We start from the raw sequence: 23791 nt of genomic DNA, 5'->3' as shown, positions 1-23791 counted from the left end.
TAGAACTAATCGCAGTCTTATAAAGAAGCTATAAGCAATGTTTAAACATTTTCAGTGGGAAAATCAATGCTGGGGAAAATAGGGGGTATCAGAAATGGACCCAATTTTCCCACTGAAACTTTGAGAAAATCACCTTGACTTCTGTATACGAGGATGATTACGGTAGTGCTGAAACCTGGGGCATCTGGTAAATAATTGGGGTTGTGTAGATATTTATACAGCATGTAGTTGGTCAGCCATTTCAAAGTTGCGACGAGTCACTCGCTGTAGATGAGCAATTTTGCCAGTGCAGTACAACTGCTAGCCTGGGGACTTTAACGTGAACCATGCAGTAGTAATACATGACCGCACACCGGCGGGATGCTCGTCCAGATCGAAACGGGCAAGGATGGGGATCGAACCCAGGATCCCTGGGTTCTGCAGCGCGAGCTTTCGCTCCACGTGTTTCGAGCTGGTGTGCGCTAGACCACTTGGCCACCAATTCCCCTGGTGCATCTGGCCGGGACTGCAACACATTTGGGCAGCAACAACAAAATTTATATAAAAGAAAAAATGGTGGGACACATTGTATTATATTTACAATCTATTTAGCACAATTTTCTCTACACAAAAAAAAAAAAAAAAAAAAGCTGCAATTTTATGTTAGAAGTTTTTTTTTTTCTGTTTTGAAACAAAATGTTATTTTAATGGACTGTGCTTAGGTCATGCTTTTATTCAATAGCAATGCACAGCTTGGTGACAAAAAAAATACACGTTGGCTTCTGTATTCCATGAGACAGAGTCGTGTTTATTTTTGTTAACAATATTTACTCAAAAAAGAAAAAGAAGGAAAGACAGACAGACAGATATAGACACCTCTTGACTAAATTTCCCCTAAATTTCTTTGAACTTTGCTTCCAAGCTGCTGGTACACTCGAGGGCAGTTCATTGTACTAGATTAGTGTCTCAACAAAAGTGCCATATAAAACAAATATTGCTCAGAAAGATCGCTGCAGTGAAGATGAAGTAATCTCGGTTCAATAGGTTTTAACAATCCATCAGAATTACACAGATTCCAAGAAATAACTCCAGTAAAGCGGTGCTAGAAAGGTTATAACTAGAGACTAATATATAGTTGCATAACCTGTTGAAATACAGTTAGGTCAGAAGAAAAATTAAAGTGTGTAGTGACACAGGATACTGAAAGTTCACATCTATGCAAGGGATCTGCTTTAGACTCGATTGGATGTCTTTCATCAAGAACCCACATAAACCTTTTATAAAGGCAACAGTTTTATCGTGACTACTTGTCTGTACAAAATCTTTGCAACCACATTACCCCTCAGCCCAGCAGATGTGGTGCAGTGGAATGATCATACGACATTCATACGACTTTCACCTTGCTCTTTTTGACACACTATGCACACATCTTTTTACAATGCTTCCAAGGTGACATTCAAATCTGCAGCTGTCTGGAACGCCACAACACATCACCAAAACCCACAACAAACAAAATTCCACCTCCAAGCTCAGTGTATATGTCAATCTGGTCACAAGAAAGTGCCAACCTTAGTCCAGGAAAAACAAGAAAACTAACAAGTATTGCAAACCTAAATTTTTACCACTTTATTAATAAAAAATAAATGTCTACATCTCTATTATTCATAAAGTCATATATAATTTTCTCTCCCGGAACAGCAATCTACTTTCTCACAGTGGCGGCCGACTGTGCCATACAAAGTAACTCCCACCCAGTTGCAAAATACTAGAGTCAAACTGACCATGCGCATTCTTACAGCATCGCAATTCCAACCTCTAGCGTCGGTTTGAAACTTTTTATAGCCACTTTTCAGACGTGCTCAGCGGCCTGTAGAACCTATTTACATAGCTATGAATGGTTGAATCCCATGATTCCACACAATTCTGTCAGTTTGTTAAAAACTATATAGTCTATACAAAGGTTGCTCCTTCCCTCCCAAACCAAAAAAAAAAGGCAGCTTAGAAAATATTTGCACTTCTGAAACCTCTGTTCCAACACAGCACTTTCTTCCCAGAGAGTGTATAATGCCACCAGGATATGAAACGGAACAACACTGAGGTCCCAGTTTTGCCTTTAGAGATTGGGAAAACGGATAGATTGCTTTACAGAAAAATCCCGTACAAGCCACACAACATTGCAATCTCACAGAAGCTTGGTACACTACCAGTGATCATATGCCAAGGCCGTTCCCTTTCAGATCGTCGCAAGCCTCGCAAACTGTTAATTTATAGCATCAATCTCTCCAAAGGTAAATAATAAGAGTGGTTGTCTGCACAAACTTTGGTTCCATTGTAAGCTGGTAGCATGTGTGCATTACAACTGCAGTCAGCATTGTGACCGTCATTTGAGTCCTAAATTAAATATAAATAAATGTTCACAACAATTTTATGTGTCCACATTAAGAAAATCCCACATTGCAGATGAGGCACTCCTTCAAGTGGATAAGATGTTGAGAAGTACTCTTTCCTTCGGAGCCTCACAACTATTTTGGAAGGAGTAGTCAACTACAAAAAAGAGCAAATCGGCATTCCAATTAAGAGCACCACACAATGCTTTACAAAAAAACAAAACACAAGAAACATAACAGTTCTTGCTTGGTTAGATTTAAGTGTTTCCGTAAACAGTAAAAAGAGCAGGATCTAGAATTGCAAACACATTTATAGAGAAATAATTTGCTGTTTCAGTGGTCAGGCAAATAGCTAATTGTCCTTAAACAACCCCTTAGTGCTCCTTATATGCTTTGCTCTTTCCCATATCCTGTTTAACAAAAACTATCTCCAATGATAAATTCCAAACAAAGTTATGTTATATAGTAAACAAAAAAAACAAGCCACTATCCATAGTAATAACCAGGGAACAGTGAGATAGCTAAGGACCTACTTCCAGCCAGCTAGTCCAGTAACCAAAATGAGGGACCAGAGAACTCCGGAGCAGTTGAGCAGTCAACAGGTAGTGACAGAGGATATGATGAGCAGAAATAATCTCATTTTAAAATCCACTTTCTCTGGAGCCGGCCATTCCCTTTCTAAATTCAACAGCAGCCCCCATGAGCACGTATGAGCCCATGAATGTTGCAAAAAGCAAAATCCAAGTACTATCACCTACCATCATATAATAGTATCTATTGATTGGCTCAGTTATCATTACTGTAAGCAGTTAGCGTGGTTACAGCAAACCCAGTTGCTATCCCAGCGTAAGCCACCAAGAGACATAACTCACAGGGACTGCACCCATTATAATCCTTTGAATTCCACAAAACATTGATTAGCAAACGAAACGATAAACCTATAGTATACCCCATTTTCGCCAAAGATGAATTACTAGACAGTGCCGAGATACGCTAAACTCCGCAATCTTTGGCCATCCCGAGCCTCAATTTGCCGCATTATTGAAACGGCAACATTGTGCCGATGAGGACGAATTTGTCGACGGTGTGACGTCGAACATTGACCCAATGGCCACGGCTGCATACACCCGTTCAGCCGGAGCCCCTGTCTTGCAAGGTGCTGCCCACACCTTTAGGATGGTGCTACGCTCTATGTGTCCGCAAGTCCTCAATAGTCCATGGTCTTAATAAACTCGACAGCCGAACAGAACTGGGTCCACCAGTAGGCAGCCTCGCCCTCGAAGCGCTCCTGGTGGAATGTGTTGACAAACTGCACCGTGGACAGCAGGTGCGGTGGATTGGCTTGGATTAGGACATACACCAAGACGGGTATGAGGTCGTCTGCCGCCGGCACACCTCCCGCCAGGGAGAGGAGGCTCATGAGGGCCGAGCAGCAGGCCGCCACGCAGGCCACCTTGTCCCGGGGACTCTTGTGGGCTGCGAGCGCGCCCAGGTGGGCTTGCGCACTGGGCCACGGGCACTCCGCGTGGTAGGCGCGCGGGATCCGGAGGTCTCGGTGGTCTACCGTGACCACCCGCGACAGCTTCTGGATGTGTTGGTGGAGAACTCTGGAAATGAAGACCGCTCTTTAAGCACGACGGTCGGGGCTGCTGGTATGGCAGAAACTTGAATGACATAGACTAGAGCGGTGTGAGTAACGGCTTGAATCGAATAGTGCTGCATTTTTCATAGCTTTCAGATTGCAACAGCAAGCCACGGCGTATTTGCTTTCTTTAGAGTGTTGATGCCAGTGATGAGAGTGCGCTATTCAATTTGAAGCAAATTTGAAGCAACATTTGTACGGCCCTAGAGTGAAGGTTTCTTCCGCTCTCGGCAAACATTGCAAGCAAAATGCAAGACGATTGTCACAGAAAATATGAAACGCTGTTGAGAACTAAAGAAACATGTACAAGATTTTCTCTATGTTTTGCTAATTTTTTAACGTACACCTTGTTCCTGAGGGTCTTTGACTCAAGAATACTCGCATTAATTAAATCACCGAGTCCTTAGAAAACAGTGAATCGTATGAACTAAAATGGAAGGATAATTGGACGCATCTCGGAGCACTTTAGAAAATCAATGCCTACGAAAAAGCAACTTCATGTAGTAAACGGCATTAGGACCAGAGACAATCTCATTAAAAAGTCAATAAAATTTGGGAGATTTATATGCCAAACTAACGAAGGGCATCTGCCATACCCCAGCGGAGGACCGAGGATTAATTTGGACCACCTGGGAATCTCTTGATGCGCAACCAAAAGCTCAATTACACAGCATGTTCTCCACAATAGGCCTCTGTCAGATTGCAAGCACCTCAGCTGGGATTCAAACCCGCCACCTGGGAATCTGTAGGCCAGAGCTTTGCCTAGAAGCGACCGAGGTGGCTACGAGACAATCTTCTTGTTAAGATGCAAAATATTTCTATTTACAAGCGCCATATGATGTTTTAGTCATATTTAAAGCTCCGTGTTTTCGGATTAAATCGAAAAACTCCGAAAGACACCCGCCGGTCAAATTTTAATCAATTCGGATTTATCCGATAAACTCAGAATTTTGATGTGCCAATGCCCCCCCCTCCCCCTTTCCAATAAACTAAATAAAGATGCTATTTTATAATTAAGTTTGATCAGCGCAAAGGGTCAATGGTCCCGGGAAAATGCCACCACAGTTATCTTTCAAATCTTGGTTCACTGACAAAAGGGGTCTCACCGATCATCTCGTCAAGGTTCAGAACGACATGTCATTGTGCATTCGGGTCACGACAAAAGCCCCTGTATTGGTTTCCAGTTTGGCCCATACTATTTGTGTTTTAATTAAGAGGAGGAGAGGTTGTGTTTTCGTAACAGCTAAAGCTATATATGGATCTTAGAGATTGCATAAAATTGGAAGAGAGGCGGTTGAAACTTCCCTATTACGTCCTTTACCACTCCACCTCGCACGGCCACGGGGTAGCATGGAATAGGATGGGATGAAAAGGTGCTTCCCAGTGACTACCTCCACGAGTTTATTTTTAAGGTGTCGGCGTTCATCCAAGCCATAAATGTGTAGAACTTTTGCCGTGGGACAAATTACTTACGCCAATGGCAATGGCACCAACACCAAACCCAGCTGAAGAAATATTATTTGATATAAGCGCATTTTATTTTTCCTTATCTAGCATACATATACACCCGGATATTATTTTTTTGTTTTTCATAAGAAACACTGCGAAATTAAGCTCCGATTTTCGAAGATTTTGGAATGAAACAAAAATAAACTCCTATAAACTCAGAATTTTCGAGAAAAAATAAACTCCGAAAAACACCTTCAGAGTTCGACGAAAAATAAACTCAGAAAACACAGAATCCTAGTCATATTGCAAAACACCGGCAACGGGCACAAATAAAGCCCCACGATAAAATCCACGATTGCCATTTCTTAAAGGTATCGCTAATCATTGTGGGAATGCGTAAGACGTGCCACGGGCGAGTGCTCCGCCGCCGTTTGCTTCCAAGGGCAAAACAAAGTGTACGCCTCATGCAGTGGTGCATTTGACAACTACTTGCAAACACAAGTGCATCAAGGGTCGTTGGGCAGAAACAGGAGTTCCAGCAACTTTCACTTACAAGAAAAAAAGATCTACGACTTGAACATTCTGAACATTGATGATATGTTGGCATGCGGATGATTAGCACCAGTCCAGGCCAAAACTGGAGCAAACTAGCAGCAAGGGTGTATCAATGTCTGGACACCAAAGACATAGTGTTGTCCATGCACAAGGAAGCATTTTAAGGCTGCCCCAGCGTTTCCAGACACCAGTTTGAAAGACAAGTTCTACACAGTGATGTCTCATTAATATGGACTCCTCCGTTTCCCCTCCCCAAAAAAAGCACTCATAATACGAGTTGTGCATAATAACAAAACAAAAATGCACGCATTTAGCCAGTTCGTCTCTGAAAGCATTGTCTATATGCAGTAGAATCTCGTTACAATTTTGAAAAAAACCGCAAAAAGGAAAAAAGCTACTCGAGAAAACATACAATCCGAATTTACCATATTTAGGCAAACACACACACAAAAATAAAAACAAGCAAAAACAAGCAGTTCTGCAATGGCATCGCGAAAGTGACGCCATTGCAAAACAAAAAGAGTCCACATGGCACAGGAAAAGTCATGCAATGGGATGGCGTGGGCTTCGGGCAGAATGCGAAACCAAAGCTGCCAAAGTGTTGGCGAAGTTTAAGGGCACAGGGTTAGGTAAAATTGAAAAAAAATTTGATTTTAGTTTTTTTCGCAATTTGAAAAGTTTAGTTCTTTCTGCACATTTTCCATTGTCCCAGTGTTTTTAGAAAGCTATATTTCGGGCTGAAAATCACTTCTTCCGAAAGCAAGTAGCAGGTGACCACGCCTCCTTTTGGGATACACTCCCTGTTTATCAATGAATTCTCCAACAAAACAAAATCAACACAAGACCTAAAAGCTTGTCCAGTAACAGATAATCTCAAAAAATTATTTCGCAACTATTGCATAGCTTTTTTTCAACCAAGACAATCACGAGACGCTGTGCACGTCTTTCCCAGGTGTGTAACGTGTGTACATTCAAGTGTTTGTGTTTTCGTAACGACAAAATGGCGCCATTGAATGCTGTTCCTTTATTCAATGGTGGCAGCATTGCAGAAGCCAATGTTTTGAAGTTTTGTGGATGGAACCCTGTGTGGAAAGCCCTCAAGTGGCTGAGGGAAGTTGACGTCACTCTAATATACTTTACGGACCAAGCGACATGGCAGGTCACAAAAGAGGCCCGGCATGCAAGGCGATAAGCCTAAAGGCGAAGACATGACTTTAGCAATGCTTTTCAAGCTGGTGGCTATTGAAAAAATGACTCTGAGGCTGTTGGTGCCAATAGAAATTCGCTATTCACCAGTTTTTTTACTTTAAACTCAATTATCTCAAAACAGTGTTTTTTAGTACATAGGTACCATTTTTTCCTTAACCTGACATTATAGAGGGTTGATTTTTTATTCCTACCACATACATGGGTGTTCAAAAATACTGAACTAAAATTAAAAATGTGCACCTAGCAGTTTTTGAGTTACGAAGTTTTTAATAGATGAAAACAACTAAAATTTCAGTACTAGAATAAAAAAATATATAAAGAAAACTTATTTTAGATTGGTTCAAATAATTCTAGTTCAGTGGATAAAACACAATATTTCGAACAAAATGATATTTACATGACAGGAATACTCCTAATAGTCACCGAGAAAAATGTTCCTCAACATGGCCTCAAATGCATGGGGAGTATAGGACTTACCCTGTGCCCTTAATAACACAACCGGAGCTGAACCAATGCAAAGAAAAACACAAAAAAGTGCCAGATTCATTCACTTACTACTAGCGCTACTACTCCCTTGTACATCCTAGTCTAGAGTCACTCTTGCAATCGGCGCTTTCAACCCTCCGAATAATGCTTTAAAGTGCTTTGGAGTTTTTGAGAGCGACCCATAATCACGTGTCCACTTTGGAAATCTTTGAAAAGCCATAAGCGTACATACTGCTCCAGTGTTGACAACTGAAGTGAGCATGTGCTCGCACGGGCGAAGTTCGGTCGGTAGACAGCCGTATTTGGGTTCAGATTTTTATGCTGCTGCTTCGGTTGCTCGTTACAACAGAATTCGTGCCCCTTTTGCCAGCGATTGCACCCAAAAAGAGGAAAATGAATGACGGAATTAATGGACGCGCTGTTGTTACAAGCGGTTAGTATGCCGACGAAGCGGTCCGGATGCTAACCGCCAACAGTCAAGAACGCCGGCGAAGAGTGCCAAGGTTTTCGTCCAAGCCACCGTAGTTGTAATCGAGATGCGTAAAGTATGTACTTGGAATCCTTTGCTATTATTTCACGGGAAAGATTTTTTGATTAATCTATAATGAGCTAAGACAGTAAAACTGCGCTGTGTGTTCTGCAATTCCAATCAAAACGCCCTTGTGCGCACGGACGACTCTCGGAAGTTGAGGAGAACAATAGACGCAGTGGCGGCGTTATCAGCAGGCAGACTGCTCCGCATGCGCGCGCCGTGTTGTATGCTCCTGAGGACGGCTGCTTGGCGCTCCCTCGTCGAGACCGGATATTCAGAGCTCCGAATATGTGAGTCCAACATTGATTGCCAAGAAACGTATGCGGTAATGTTCCAAAAGAACGCCCACTCAAAATGAAGAAGTAAATGGTGAAAAATATGCGGTAGGCGAACTTTCGGTTCAAGTGCCAAAAACTACAAAAAAGAGGCTGCATTTGACAGATCAGCGGTGCATCCGCGTTTATTGCTCGCTCGTCATCGCTGAACCCATCAAAAGATGCATCGCTGTCACTGTCAAAGACGAGTGGCAGCACTTTCTACACCATGCTCTCCCCAGCTTCGGGTCCCATCACCTGTTCGCCACATACAGAGGCCAGGCGGTGTTTCATATCCCCGTCTTCTGAGCCGTCGAGGCGTGTGGAGATGCAGCAGTGCTTGAACGACGTCGGGGCGGCATCCTTCGACAGAGATGCCCAAGCCACGGACACAAAGCTGATGACACCCTGGCGTGACGGTTTCTTGAGCTTCCCTTTGGCGGTGACAGCCCCTTCCCACAAGAAGGAGGACCAATGATTCCTGAAGGCATCTTTAAGAGGTTTCATCCAGCACATGTCTGCTACCTGGAGGATAGACACGCACCCGCCAGGAATGAAAACAACGTCGGTTTCCTTCTCGTAGAGGGCCTCCCGTGCTGGCTCTGTTTAATGAATGGGCGCCTGGTCCGGGACGAGCAGCCGCCTCACGTCGTCTTTGTCGGCACCCCAAACCCTCCGCACCCATTCGAAGAAGACTGGGGTGGTCATCCATCCGTCCCTTGAACAGGTCACTCGCACGTTTTCTGAGAGGAGCCGAGATTCCGTTTCATTCCAAACTCTTGCAAAGCCAACTACACCAACAACCGAAGCAGCTACAAACACGAAAGCATCGCTGCGTAGTATCGACGGTATCGAAGACAAAACAAAACGTGCGACGAGTTCATGCAGCGCCCTGCATTAGAAACGCACAAATACACGTGGAAGACGCTTTCCATATCGTTTACAAAGCAGTGCTGCTATACAGCTTTTATTTATTTATTTTTTTTTTTTGTGAAAGGCGTGATTGCAAGTTTACAACTTCTTTTTATGCTGAAGTTTGTTTGGACCATCAAACCAGAAGAAACATAGAGCACATGCAGAAATTGAGACAATACCTGGGAGTTGAAGTGCAAACAGTGCCCTTGGAGGGATCCGGGAGTTCGAAGCCCACAAACGTGGCACAGAGTGCGGCCGTCAGTCCACGACAGGCACAGCCTGCGTCCACGATGCGGATGCTGGATTTGCCGGCAACATTGTTTGTCTGCTTGGCTGGACAGTTCATGCGTACCGTGGTTTTGTCCATGTTGCCGACACTAAAGTTGGAGTAGTCGTGCTCCAGGCACAGGCTTCCCACAGTCTTCCCGAAGACGGAGACGGCCTCAGCGTAGTCAGCCGGCAGCTTCTGGCTTTCGTTTGTCCCCACTCACATAGACATATTGAAGCGGGCTTTACAGAGGCCCAGGTAGTGGTTCGAAGCTTCGAAGTTATCCAGGTTCATTTGAACTGTCAACTTGCGTGCACGCTCTTGAAGGACGCGGTTGCTCACCGCTCGCCCCGCCACCCGCTCGGTATCCAAGAACTCCACGAGTACTTCATCAAGCTCTTCGCTGAAAACCATCTGTCCGTTGTTGATGGCTCTCTTGAACTTGTTTTTGCCGTGCCACTGCTGTAGAAGGGACAGGTAGTGGCTGCTCCATTTGCGAACACGTTTTCTGTCCAGCTCAAAATGCCTTGCAGTTTTTCTGACGTTGTCTCCATTCTTCTTGAGCCACTGGAAAACTTCCACCTTTCTCTGAATTGTATACCTATTCCTCATGGTCGATGCTGGAACCGAGTGCAGGTGAACAGTTGGGGGGCATACAAAGGAATGACTGTCTACTGGTGTGGAGTTTGTTTGCTCGATGATGATGGTTGGGGGTTTAATGGCGCAAGAGCAACTTAGGCCATATTGTGCCAAAACAGAGGTTTTTATAAGGAGCTTAGAAATGCAATCTAAAATAACTGCAAGCTACAGCTGGTGTATTTGTTTGCTCGAGCTGTTTCTTCTTTTCTTTCGCACTCTGACGTCTTGGATGATTCACTTCTTTGCCTCGCACTCTGACGTCTTGGATGATTCACTTCTTTGCCTTATTTTACCAATCTAACCAGACAAGTATCTTCTCTTTAGTTAGGAATCGGGTCACCGGCAGAATTCGTGGATGGGTCATCCAAGGTTTTTCCAGAGGGGCCATTGGCATGTTCGCAGTGGGGGTTTCCTGGGCTTTTGAACCCGTCGAAGCTACCACGATATTTAAGGGGTGGGTGATGTTTGGGAACTTCATTAAAATATAAATTTCGCCCAAAAAGGTTTGTGGGCGATGCTTTGGGCGAGGGCGTTCTCTCGGAACTTTACGACTATCCGATTGACATTTGGCAGAATGTTGAGCATACTTTCCGGGAAATCGTGTTATCCGGGAACGTATGAACCGGAAAAAAACAGCGCAGTTCTATGGGACGTTTCCCGTGCCCTCACTCGTGAACAAATGAACCGGGAAATCGTATGAACCGGGAAGATATCTATGAAGTTGTACTGTAACGGGCTATCCCTATTAATGGGGCCCATATTAAGGAGGAGACTTGACTGTACTCCATTTCACCAATGAACAGCAGTGCATATGCAATGAGTCATCCCAACCAATTCAGCGCAGCGAATGTGTCGTGTGACTATGCACCCTGCACATCACTTGAAACTCGCGTAGCGTTAGATTTGCTTGGACAGCTCGTAGCGTTGTCTGCAATCTATCTATCATAAGGTGAAACGGAATAGGGTGATAACCAGCGTGCACTCACTGGTCCCTGAGGACGTCTCCATCGCCATTGGGGTACAGCGCGTGGACGTAGATCTGGCTCATGATGGCTCTCTCGATGGTGTGCTGGGCAAGGCTCATCTGTAGGTCACTGGCCACTAGAAACAAAGCGCGTGCATGGCACACATATTTTAGTAACTTTTCACTTTGCTTCCAAAGTCATCACCCTTTAGCTGGGTTTTTCCCCAGAACTCACTCTGCCAAGTTGGGTCCACTTCCATTCCACGGAATAGGAACTGTAGGAACTTCTCCACGAGTTGAGCCTACGAGCAAGAACAAAACAAAATTGGTAAGTAGTTAGAGAAATAAGATTTAAGAGTAAGCAGCCAAGTTCCTTTTTTTTTTTTTTTTTCTTTTTCGTTGCACTTTCCACTGGCAATGACGCGTTGAGGTGTTCCCTCCCTGACAGGGTCCCTTGGCACCGACATTCAAGCCTGAACATGTGCGTAGAAATGCTCAAAGAATAAGAGAACAAAAATAAAAGCCACATTCAAATGTTAAGAAACCAATCACCAAATGTAAGAAAAAGCTTGTTAAGACTGAAGCTTGGACTTGTTAGGGGAACATGCTTTCAAACAATGAATTGGCACGCACAAAAGATGACTACAGAAGAAAGGAGTACATGCATGGTGCTGTGCACCACATCCTTTCATAATAGTAAACTGTAATCACTATAAAAAAAAAAATCTTTTGAGATTGATTTGTTTATGCCAAAAGATCACATGTTTCTGGAAATACAGTTTAAGTTGCAAACTCTGGTTGAGCTCTGGTTAAAAAAAAAAGTGAAACCAATTATTTTATCTTGGAAGTTACTTTCCTATATAAATTGATATTTTGATGGCTTTCTATTTCCAATTTCTGAGCCTTGTTTTGCATATCGCTTAATCATTAGAATCACTGGGGGGCAACTAAATGTGCCCAAAAATAAACAAAAATTATTTCGATCTCTGATCCAGTTTTGCACCCTTAACACTTGGAAAATAGTGACTCAGCCAAAAAATTTCAACTTTTACACTAACATCTCTTCTTAATACCTAATATTTCACTATAAAGTCTTCCATTTTCAAACCAGTGGTACCGTGTTCGCTAAGTAATTATTGCACTGCTCGAAAACGAGGCCCGCATAAATGCCTCCCCGACGAGCACAATCATCCAAGAGAAGTTGACACCATGATGGAACTTAACCCGAGACTGGGGTAGAAACAGAAACTTAAAAGTAGAAGGGGCAGAGACAAGTGAAGAAGAGAACGTCTCAAACGCAGCTAAAAGATTTATTTAGTCCCACATCCTTATATACTCACAACCACAAGGTCACCCAAACACTCAACATGCCCCTTTCAAAGGCATCCAATAAAAATGTTTCCAAATATGCATTTTGCATTATTCAGATACAAAACATCATGCTCAGTGTCACAGCGCAAAGAGTAGCAGTTTTGTGCTGTTTGCTCGGCTTTTTTTCTCCAAATCAGTGGTCGAATATGTATACGTATCAAGCCCTGTGGAAAAGGTTATGCGCAGGCTTTCTTTCTATACTATGTTCCATCCTAAATGCGAATGAAGTGAAAGCTACAAAAGCGAGCTCTGCACTTCGATCAGACCCGTTGGGCATGTACACACAAGCCGTGAAAGCATCTTTCACAGCGACATGCTTCTACCAACCAAGCAAAAAGATTAGAAAATCATGTGACGCGATGCAAATGGATGGCGTCTGCCGGTGCGACATCTCAAAGATGCGTCGCAATTGACTGAAAATTCCGGTGACATTGCGTGGTGCCTCGCTTAAACCACAACCGATCACACATGAAACAGCTAGCACCAAACATGTCATCATGGACGCGCTGCACCAATTGCTTGGTCGCACCAGCGTGTCCATTCTTTGTTCGGTAAGGTTCTCTTCTATGAACTGCTTTACGCTCATGCACAGCATGATGCTGATGCCGAATGCGTTTCATCTTTAACACCCAGGGTCAGACTGTAGGCAAAAACTACTCAAGTGAACCCGGTAGCTTCTCCGCATCACCTTCTCATCCCCGACGGTGAGTCCCTGGAAGGAGCGGCTGAAAGTCTGCAGGTGGTGCTCCCGGGGGTCGAGAAAGTGGCGCACGCACAGGGTGGCAAGGTGGGTCTGGCATACGTCTCGGTCCCGCTGGGTGCGACGCAGCTGCATCTCCAGCTGGGCCTGCAGGGACAGCAGCCCCTGGCGGCAGCGCACCAGGTAGGCCACGTACGGGGCACGCCGACGGTGCTCCTCCTCCAAGCCCCTGCACCAAAAAAAGAACAACCAAGACCAAATTTGATATTTGTGTTTAGACGGTGCAAGTGTGGTCTGCCTTTGCAGTGCGGCAACACTGGTTTACGCCGTAGATGAGAAATCTAGCCGGTGCAGTACCGCCGCTAGCCTGAGTTCTTTAAAGTGCATCACGCAGTAGTAGTAATATCTGACCGCACGCCGGTATGATGCTCATCCAGGGCAGGGGCGGGGATTGAACCCGGGATCCCCGAGTTCTGCAGCACAAAATTTCGCTCTACGTGCTCCGAGCCCCGGTGCAATAAGGCACTTGGCCACTGATCCCCCCGCCCCGCCTCCGCCCGAAGTCGGACTCCAGGCATTGCACCCGCACCAAACACACAATGCACTTCCTTACCTGAGGACCCGCAGGCACTGCAGCTCGTCGAGCAGGCGCAGGCACCTGAGAGCCTCGTGGACGTGGGAGACCAGGGCCTTGTGCTGCAGCAGCGTCGCCTGGGCGAGGAGGCCCTGCAGCAAAGCCACCGGCTCCTGGGGTCCACCCGACGGCAGGTCTGCCAGCGCGAGGACCAATCTAAGCTTCCGCTGCGCATCCTCCAGAAGCGATTCTTCATTGCCATTGGTCAGCCCCGCCCCAGGGGTGGGAGGGACTTCCGACGACCCCGCCCCCCGAGATCCCGCCCCCTGGGGAGTCTGCTGGTGCGTTGGGGAGGTGGGCACTCCGTTGCTTCCGCCGCCGCTGGTCGTGCAGCCCCGGTATTTCTCCAGGATGTCTGCCGCCTCTGTGACCAAAATTCGATGTTTGACGAACGAAAAGGTGGAAGGTACGAAGGACTATGTCATGAAGGAAGTAAGGCTACAATAGTTGCCGACAGGATTAGAATGACCAAGGGGTCCTTCAGATGTCCTTCCCTCCAGCACAGGTATTCTACTTTCGATAATGCTTCAGTGTCACGACAGCTTCGAGCAAGCAAGCTCGGCGAAAGCATGGTGAAAGGCAACGAGCATGCTTCGAGGCCATTCATCCGAAGGAAACGAGGTAGGGTAAAAAGTAATTCAAATTTTTACCCAACCTGTAACAGACCCCGTGCGGTACATTTAAGAAAAAAAAGCCACATAACTGATTTGAGGATTATGACTACACTTGAAGTATATATTATGTTGAAGCAGGTACTAGGCTTCTAGGTACTCCAGTATGCATTCCACCAGAAAAACATATGGTTATCAACACCATTTCTCAACGATAGATTCATTGAGAAGTTTCTATGCAAAGCTATGTTTCACTTCGTTCTGGGGGTATAGAACCTCATAAAATTGGTTTACAGGGCTGGAACTTTGCACGCTCTCCTAAATGGCTACAGAAACCACCTGCAAATATCATGCCGACTGAGTGAGCGGTTCAAAAGTTGACAATCCCAGTTAGTGGCCCCCCTTAATGAACAGTAGGAGATAAATGACACTCGGCATTTCCATCGTGGATTATCACCCAATGAACGGTACTCACCTGAACCAACGTCGGGCAAAAACGACCGCTGCAAGTCAGGACCATTCTGAGTTCCCTCATTAGATTTCCTCTGTTTTGGCTTGAAGCTAAACCGGAACTGAGACAGCTAGTGGGCAGAAAATAAAAACAATGAACACACAAAATCCCTGCAAAGGTTACTAAAAACCTCTTCAGAGCAGTGCAAGCTAAAGCAACGATGCACTTGGTACCTACCTTAGATTTAAAGAAATTCTTGCTGCGCTTGTCTCCGGTGCGATCGTCTTCCTGTGAAAAGTTGCAAAAGCTTTTTAAAACCGACACAATAAAGCCCCTCATACAGACGTGCAAGCAGTTTTTTTTTTCCTGCTTCAGAAATTTGGTTTTTGGTCTGAAATCACATTTTTAAATGGTTTTCCTGATGTTCCATTTATTTTCTCTAAATTCAAAATAGCTACATTAAGAAAACGTCAAACGAAGCTGATGCCAAAGCCAACATTAAAACTTTCCTGCGCTCTCCAATGGGCTGGCGTGAGCTGTTGCATAACCTGCAACTAGAGCAAGCAGTCTAGCGAACACAGCATTTCGTGCACGTCTTTTCGTTAAGTTGGTGCGACCTTAACAGGCATTCATTTCACTCCACCAAACTTCTGGCAACCCGTTGAAAACAAGCTCCAATTCCCTCCAACCTAATGTCTCGTATTACGTCCGATGTCGCATTTTTGGTTTCGCCAGTAGAACCCCTTGGCCTCTGAGACTAAATACTTCAATCGGTTCGCACAAAAAAAAAAAAAAGTTACTGTGACTGGCGATTTGGGTTACTCGCTCAGACGAGTCTATCAATGTGTTGAACCAATTTTGAGGCCAATCGGAGACCGTCGAGATTTCGCCCGAGCTTCCCTTTAGTCAATGCAGCCGCTATACTTGCCCCTCCCGTGGCGGCCTTTGCTGTTTCTTCGTCGCCCTGCAGCAGGAGCAGGGCTTCTTCCTCGGGCAGCTCTTTGACCGCCAGGCTGAGCCGGCCCAGGCTCTGCATGCCGTCCAAGGTCGGGGAGGTCCCACCTCCTGGGGAGAGGCGGTCCCTGCGGGCCGGAGAGGCGGAGCCACTCCTGCCCAGGCCGCTCCCCCCGGACGGGGAGGGCGTGGCCTGAGTTCCCGTGGGCGTCACGTCTTCCTCCCCACCCTCTGCTCCCAGAGCCGAGTCCTGGCACCGCAGCCGCTCAGGGTGGCGCAGCTCCACTTGTACCGCCAACGGGTCAAACAGGCTCATGTCGGACGGCTGCAGGGGTGCGCCGGCGGATGTCTTCGCGGATGACATGCCACTGTCCACTCCGTCTGTGGATTGGCCTACGAAGACCGGCAAATAATCCATGGGACAGTTCAACGTATAAGAGAGTTTTAAAATGGGGGGCCCCAACATTTGGGTGCTCCTAAGAAATCGGGGGCCCAAACGCAACGAGGGTGGCGTCACCGGTTTAGAGGACGGGGTTTTCACAATGCAATGCGGCACACCTGCATTTCGCGTTTGCAGTGCCAATGCGACTAACGAGCATAATAATGAAATAGAAAAAATATTTAAAACCGAGACACATGTGCGCTTAACAAGTACTTTTTGTTTACAAATAGTTCAGGTAAAATCAAGTCAGCTGGGCTAAAACAAAAGATAACTTAAACTCTGCATAAATATTGCTAGCCATTCTCAGCCAAGACAATCCAATCCGTAGCGCTCCAATTTGGAGCTTGTTCTCGGATTGTTTCTTTGCGTTTGTGTGCTGCGTTGATCATCTGTCATTGAAGACTTAGGCCTTCAACTATGCCGACACTGAGCCAAACATGGGCGAGCATGCTATGTGAGCATCCACTTTATATATATTTGAGCTGGAGTGACTTGGAAGCCTTGGAAGTCTCGTTTTTAAACAACGGGTAACATGCCACAAACGCTCAACCGATCGAGCCAAAAAAATCCATTCGGAGTCTCAGAGTAACGAGATGTTGCCACGTCAAACGGTTATCGCGTCTCTTCAGGCTTAGGAATGACGACAATTGGAAGACAATCTATAAAATGGGGCGAGCCCACGCTCATCCTTTGTGATTTCAGTGAGATAAAGTGACGCGAAAGCCAGCTGCACCACTCACCGGCAATGAATGTGGCTAATACGGCAGGGACCACAACAAATTAGCTCCAGAGCGAGCGGAAGGGGTGGTGCCATGTGTGCCTACGCAACTCGGCCCCAAGCAAATAGGGGCCCCACGCTCTTTCTCGAGTTTCGCGTCAGAGGCTGGCACCAATCCAAATCCCAAAAGCAGTTTGGGTTTGGCGCGTGTGGAGTGATGAGCACCTCTCTATATATTTTCTGGCGGTTTCCAAGTCTATAGGGGGTCATGAAAAGGGAACAGCGCGAAAATAAATGAGGGGTGAGTAGAAGAGGTAACGACAGACACGGAACTGACTAGCAACTGAAAGTTTATTTGTGCACAAAACAAGAAATAAACAGGAAAAACCCCATAAACAACCCGTCGCAACGGTTCCACTTACACGCCTATCTGTGATCAAACGAACTTGCCACAAGTCATGATGAAGTTTACGTCGTCACTCTTCAGAGCTAAGGACGGCGCACTGATGCACGCGTCTCCTTTCACAGATATAAAAAAACGCTTCATCAATTTCCCTCAAGGTTTTGTTTCTGTGGTGGGCTAAAATTCTAATGTCACGGAAACTTGGCTCACAGCTGCGTCGGCTACAATGAATTGCGAGGTTGCCAGAGGGGGAGGAACGGAGGGAAACGGAAAGTTCCCTCGCCCTTATGTTTATACACCTGCCCGTGTGTCCTATGTAGACTCTGCCGCACGAGAGAGGGATCTAGTAGACAACTCCTGTGGCACAGCTGACATAAGGGGTGCGGTGGTTGACGTCACAGGCCACTCGAGAGAAACTGCGTTTATTCATAGAGGTGCACAGGCAGGACAGCTTATGGGGTGCAGAGAAAACAACGGGCACATCAAACTTATTGGCGATGCGCTTAACATTGTGGGATAAGGTGCGGAGATACGGCACAACTGGTCTCGTCGCTGGTTTTTGCCATACTTCAGAGCCAGCTGGCTCCTGAACATTTTACAGCGAAGCTGTATACCTCTACCAGCCAAGGATATTTTTGTGTCGTTGTTGTAAGATAAAAAAACACCCAGCGAACAATTGAAGGCAAAACAGCATATCTCCTTTGAAATCAGGCATACAGCATACAGCTCAGTATCCGTTTCAATAAAGAAAACCACAAAACAAGCATCAAAACCACATGATGCACGATAAGGTGCGTGTGACCAATAGGAACACCCTCCCACACATTCCAGTAAAGATTAGGTTTGCAGCTGCTTCGAAAGGGGTTGACCTCAATCAAAGCCTTCGAGTGAAGTGCGAACCGCATAATGCATAATAACGGTGCCTGCTGCCACGGTGACGGCAGCTTGCGACGTGGGGAATGACGTTAGCTAGCCTTTAATATATAAAAGAAGAACCCGTCTATACCCCGTTTCACCTTACGTCTGGACGCTGTGGATGCTACGAGCTATCTTAGCCAATCCCGTTTTGTGGACGTGACCTGCAATAGGCTTTCCGCGCGTTGCTGTGCCCCCTCTCTAAGGTCATGTAACACTCACACGGCCTCTGATTGGCTCCGATGGCTCGTAACATCCGCTGCGCTTAAATGTAAGATGAAACTGAGTATAGCAACCGATTTCATTGTTGCTGCAGCAGCGCAACTCGAAACTTGCAACTAAAGCACGGTTTGTAGATCCCTTCCTTCGTGAAATATCAGACGCTCACAATTCAAGCTTGCATTTGATTCCATCGCCCACAAGACGCAATTTCTCGCAGAAAATCTACTCTTTTTTCTTTCGATTCCATTGCGCAATCGACACATCATAGAAGACGAACCCCCGTCGTCTGCTCTCGCTCCTCGCCTCAGCTATGCGTGACAGGATTGCACTTTGGCGCAAGCTCGACTTTCTCGGTGCAGCGAGTGCATGCACACGTGGAGTGCAACCGCTCGTGGAGTGCCAGCTGAAACAAACCTGCTCCATGCTGCAAGAGGGGCACGCGTGTAGTGAAACAAACTTGCTAACAGTAGTCCTATATCCTACCAGAGCGGCTATGATTAGCACGGTCATAGCCGCTATACATGCACTCGTGTTGCCGCAAAAATGTCCTTGTGGTGGGATGAGCTCAATACACACTGCATTTTCCGTGTCTTCAACCCAAAGGACTCAGATGCATTTAAATTTCCTTTTGACATCTCGATTACCGTGTTAAGTTAAATTAACCAAAGTTAAATTTTGTGCTTGTCTTCTTTGCCTTCCACCTGCTATTTGTATGCTGCTGGGATCTTTTATGGAAGTACTATGCCCCGCTTACCCTAAGCTGACAGAGCAGTGGAAGTTACATGCTTAGCTTGCTACTCCAATCAACTGGCTCCCTTTGATCACCTGACCCTGCACTTTCTGCATGGGCATGGGTGGGGGCGTAATCATGGGTTAAAAGACAGACGCACAACTGGTCCAACGAGCATGTGCCTTGTACAAGAGCCCTGCACAAGCCGGAATTTCTAAGCCCGGCCCGACCTGGCCCGGTAAAGACACAGCTCTGTGCCGACCCGACAAATTTTTTTTAGATACGAGCCCAAGTTTGGCTTGAAGAGCTTTGTAGGCTTTAACCTAAAAAGTGTGAGCACAAAGCACACACTCTTTTACTATGCTGGTGGAGTCCATACATTTTCTTTTGTCCACTTGAAGGCTTTTCCAAGTGCAAAACGTCTTTTTGTCATTTCTTTTTTTTTTTTCCGGCGTTGTAGTGATTTTGCGCTGCACTTGTTTGTTTGCATTGAACCTAAAAGATCAATGAGCACACTTTTTGTTATTAACAATTTAGAATTTGCGACGGACGAAGGGTAAGCACACGCTGATGCACGCACGCCACGGCACCCCTGCTCATGCATGCAGGTGATGATCTAGCACTTCCATTTCACATTTTCATCACATTTTCCCTGAGACCCGTTCCATGGATTTACTTTCATATTGCAACACCAAGATGTTTTCACCTAAGAAAAAATAAAACAATGGCTTCTCTCTGGCTGCTCACAAAAAAGATATAATGCAATAGCATTAGGCATATACTACCTGTCGAGTTTCCAAGGCCAAGTGTACAGGGGTGTTTCCAATGACTGCCGCTGCCTTCCCCCTCATTGCACATGCTACATAGCTCCAAGAGTGAGGCTTTGCTTGCTCCTCCTATGCATGTAGCTGTTATGGGCTCTCGTCATCTCCTTCATATTGTGCCACAGTGCCTGCTCGTTACGTGCACAGATGACTCGCGCTGATGACAGCTAACCCGTCAAAGCATGTCCAGTCATGTCCCGTTAAAATGGACTTCGTTAATATGGATACCTCGCTATATAGATGAGGTTTAGGAGAACAAACCGGGTAAATACCTACTTGCATTTTCCCCTCGTTATTACGGACAACTCATAATACAAACAATTTTTTAGGGGGAACAGAGGTGTTCATGTTATTAAGGGACTATTGCACCGCCCCTTCCCTCGTCAAACATGCTCCTCCTACAGCGGGTTTCAACCAATAGGCAGGTGCACTATCAAGCCGCTTACGGACGGGTGCACACAATCGTACGGTTCGGTGGCCCTACTAAGACGATCTCCAGCACTTAATATTCACAACCGACTAGTTCCATCAAAGGTCTTTCGACAGATCAATGTGGCAGTGCAACAGAGTGTTCCAGGGTGCAATACATTGTAATGACGTTCCCGAGTCCCGCGGTTCCTTCGTAGCATTCGTTGAACCGGTACGTGTTGAAACTCACCCTGCGCGGAGTGGCTTTGTGGGGACGGCAGAGCACCGGCCTCTCCGGCGGGCCCCACCCCCTGTCCGGGGCTGAGGGGCGACAGCAGGGTGGTGGCAAAGTCCCCTCCCCCGTGTGCCCCCAGGGGCTGCTGGGGGGAGAGCAGCTGCTTGGGCGACTGCGGAGGCAGCTTGAGGCTGCTCCGCCGGTGGTGTCGGTGGTGGTGGTGGTGGTGGTGGTGGGCGTGGCGGTGGGCGTGGCGCTCCAGCACGGGAGGCAAGGCAAGCTCCTCGTCCCCGCCCCCGGACACCTCCGACCTGGTACAATTAAGAAACGGCCTCGATAAATAATCAAACGATTCAATTTGCAAAAGCCAATGACAGCTGCTAACCCACTATGACAAATGGACAGAGCGCTTTTCACATTTTTACAATAAAGACCACTTAAAGGTAAGCCCTGATCCTTAACAAAAGTTATACGGGCTCGGTCGTGCGGACAAAGACCAGGGGGCACGAAATGTGTCCCACCGAAACTCCCACTCCGTGTGTCAATTGCGCACTATTTTTCAATCTTGTGATCATCTAATTTTACTTTTTATTTCTTATTAATTTTTCTTATCATTTATTTATTAATTTTTTTTCAATTTCTCCAGGGCCATTGGCATTACAGAGGGGAGTGATTTATAATATAATATTTACATAAAAAAGAACAACAGAGCAAAATATTATACACTTTAAAAGTGGCTCCTTACAATAATCAAGGTTACTAACGGCATTTCTAAAATTGTTGGTATCAACAAATTCTATCGCAGATGTGAGAAGGTGATTCCACTTGAAACAGGTGTTGTAAATAAATGAACTATAAAATGAATTGGTTCTGCAAGACGAAACGCCAAATTTGTGAGTATACTTCGTGTTACTAGTTGTGTGCAGTACAGGTGAAGGCAACGCCAGGCGAGGGAAGCACTAGGAAGGATGGGGAGAAGGAAAGAAACCTCCTTTCCTCTCTAACGTTCCCAGTGCTCTCTTTTTCTCCCCTCGCCCTCTATTGCTCTCTCCTCTTGTCCTGCCTTCCTAGTGCCCGCCCTTTCTCTCCTCACCTGGCGCTGCCTTCGCCTGCACTGCACACAACTAGCGACGTGGAATGTAGTGTAATCAATGCACAATTATAAGTACTGTGGCAATGTTTGTATTCGTTGATTTTTATTTATTTTATTTTTAATTTGCTTATTTTCATTTATTTTATTTTTAATTTGTTTATTATTATTTATTTATCATCATTTAATTTATTATTTTCATCCAAAAACCTGCCATTGTGCCAGCACTTTTGCATTGAAATAAAAACATTAACCCATCCATACCAGCTGAGCTATAGCTCAGCGGCTAGAACATCCCACTGGCACAGCACAGACCCAGGTTCGAGCCCCGCCAAGGGCTCAATCTTAATACATCATCTTTGTCTCTAACGCACCCAGCATGTCACTTGTTCGTGAAGCTTGTTACGACGCTCGTTCATGATAATTTTCCTATAGAAAATGCCACATAAAACACATTTTTTGTAAACAAAGCCGACGGGATGCTTTTGGTTATAAACAATGCAGGAATAAGGGGAGAGAAAACTATATCCAGTGTCAACCATTTTGTGCTACACTGTCAAAGCTAACATAGCTTCCACAGTGTTGTAGCCCTGCGCCGTTGCGAAAGCACGTGGGTTGGTCTTGCATCTCATTTGCATGCGCTCGAGCAAATAGACTTGACAGAATTGGAGTACCGCGGATTCAATCCTAGCCGTGACAACGTAGCACAAAGTAGCTTGATGCTGAGTATAGGCCAAATAAGAGAAATGCTAGAAGCTGAAAACTCGTCCATATAAAGCAGCGAAAGCTGTATACAAAAGCAGGCCAAGTAAACTTGCGAGTAATAAGTGCAAAGTAGTTACCTTGCGACACCTTTTTTTAAAACAAACCTATCAGAAGTCATATGCCAAGTTCACGCCACATTATACTCACAGAGAACCAGCACAAGAAAATGAAGAGCCAGGATTGCAATTGTCACTCTGGACTATCAAAAACAAACGCGGACAACATTTCTCTTCTTTCGTTCAGAAAGGCTTGCTGACTTTACCACAATGCGCTTGGCACCCAAACCAATGATGGATTTGTCACGGACGAATGTGGCTAAGGAACTGGAAGCGAGTATATGCGCCGCCGGTAAACCTGCTTTCAGTTACAATAATCGTTCTGTCAGAAAATATTTCAAGTCCATACAAGAAGCCAGTGAGTGCAGCGACAGAAAGTGGCAAAATGTAACAATGTGCTCATTGCTAATCCAGGCATGCGGTTCCATGAACACAATTGGTATGAGCTGACAAAAGAACAATACATCACCTCCTCCTGCCCATGAGTCGAGCAGCTTAACGCTGCTCAACTTTGCCTTTTGTGTTCTGTAACAGTTACTGTGTGAAGTGCAAACAGAAACTTCAATGGTTACATCTAAGCAGGATTTGGCGACACCGAGATAACTGTTTTGGTGTCCCTGTTAAGCAATGAAAATTCTGCACAATCCGCTGCTTTAGTTATCCAAGTTAAAGGGTAGCTCCGGTCAAAAGTCAATCTAAAATAAATGACTGATATCGATTTACGGGGTCTAAATACGAGCACTGCCGAAATATTACACTAATGGGAAACTGCAATCCCCTCTAAAACCAATATGAAAAACCCTACCTTCAGCTTTTCAGCAGGCATTCAGTGGGTTGGCTGTTTGTCAAGCTACCTTGTACCCTGATGTCATTTTCGTACCCAAGGAGATTATTTGTTCCTACTGCCGCTTCTTTCGCCGTTT

The 23791-nt window shown here is 45.7% G+C and overlaps 1 protein-coding gene across 2 annotated transcripts in view; it reads right to left on the bottom strand.

The window, feature by feature from the left end:
- Positions 1 to 786: 786 nt before the first annotated feature.
- LOC8042229 (receptor-mediated endocytosis protein 6 homolog) overlaps positions 787 to 23791 on the bottom strand; it is a 44915-nt gene continuing 21910 nt past the window's right edge. For both annotated transcript variants that reach the window (XM_029990438.3, XM_029990439.3), the window contains exons 13-21: positions 20973 to 21268; positions 16035 to 16453; positions 15344 to 15394; positions 15131 to 15236; positions 14024 to 14408; positions 13399 to 13639; positions 11575 to 11641; positions 11362 to 11476; positions 787 to 3973 (exon numbers count right to left, since the gene is read on the bottom strand). In XM_029990438.3, the coding sequence (XP_029846298.2) occupies positions 3574 to 3973; positions 11362 to 11476; positions 11575 to 11641; positions 13399 to 13639; positions 14024 to 14408; positions 15131 to 15236; positions 15344 to 15394; positions 16035 to 16453; positions 20973 to 21268 (2080 nt within the window). In that variant the 3' untranslated portion in view covers positions 787 to 3573. The remainder of the gene's footprint in view (positions 3974 to 11361; positions 11477 to 11574; positions 11642 to 13398; positions 13640 to 14023; positions 14409 to 15130; positions 15237 to 15343; positions 15395 to 16034; positions 16454 to 20972; positions 21269 to 23791) is intronic.

The sequence above is a fragment of the Ixodes scapularis genome, unplaced genomic scaffold, assembly GCF_016920785.2.
Source record: "Ixodes scapularis isolate PalLabHiFi unplaced genomic scaffold, ASM1692078v2 PGA_scaffold3__209_contigs__length_174095766, whole genome shotgun sequence".
In the NCBI taxonomy this organism is placed as follows: Eukaryota; Metazoa; Arthropoda; class Arachnida; order Ixodida; family Ixodidae; genus Ixodes; species Ixodes scapularis.
This window is presented reverse-complemented; position numbering and strand designations above follow the sequence as displayed.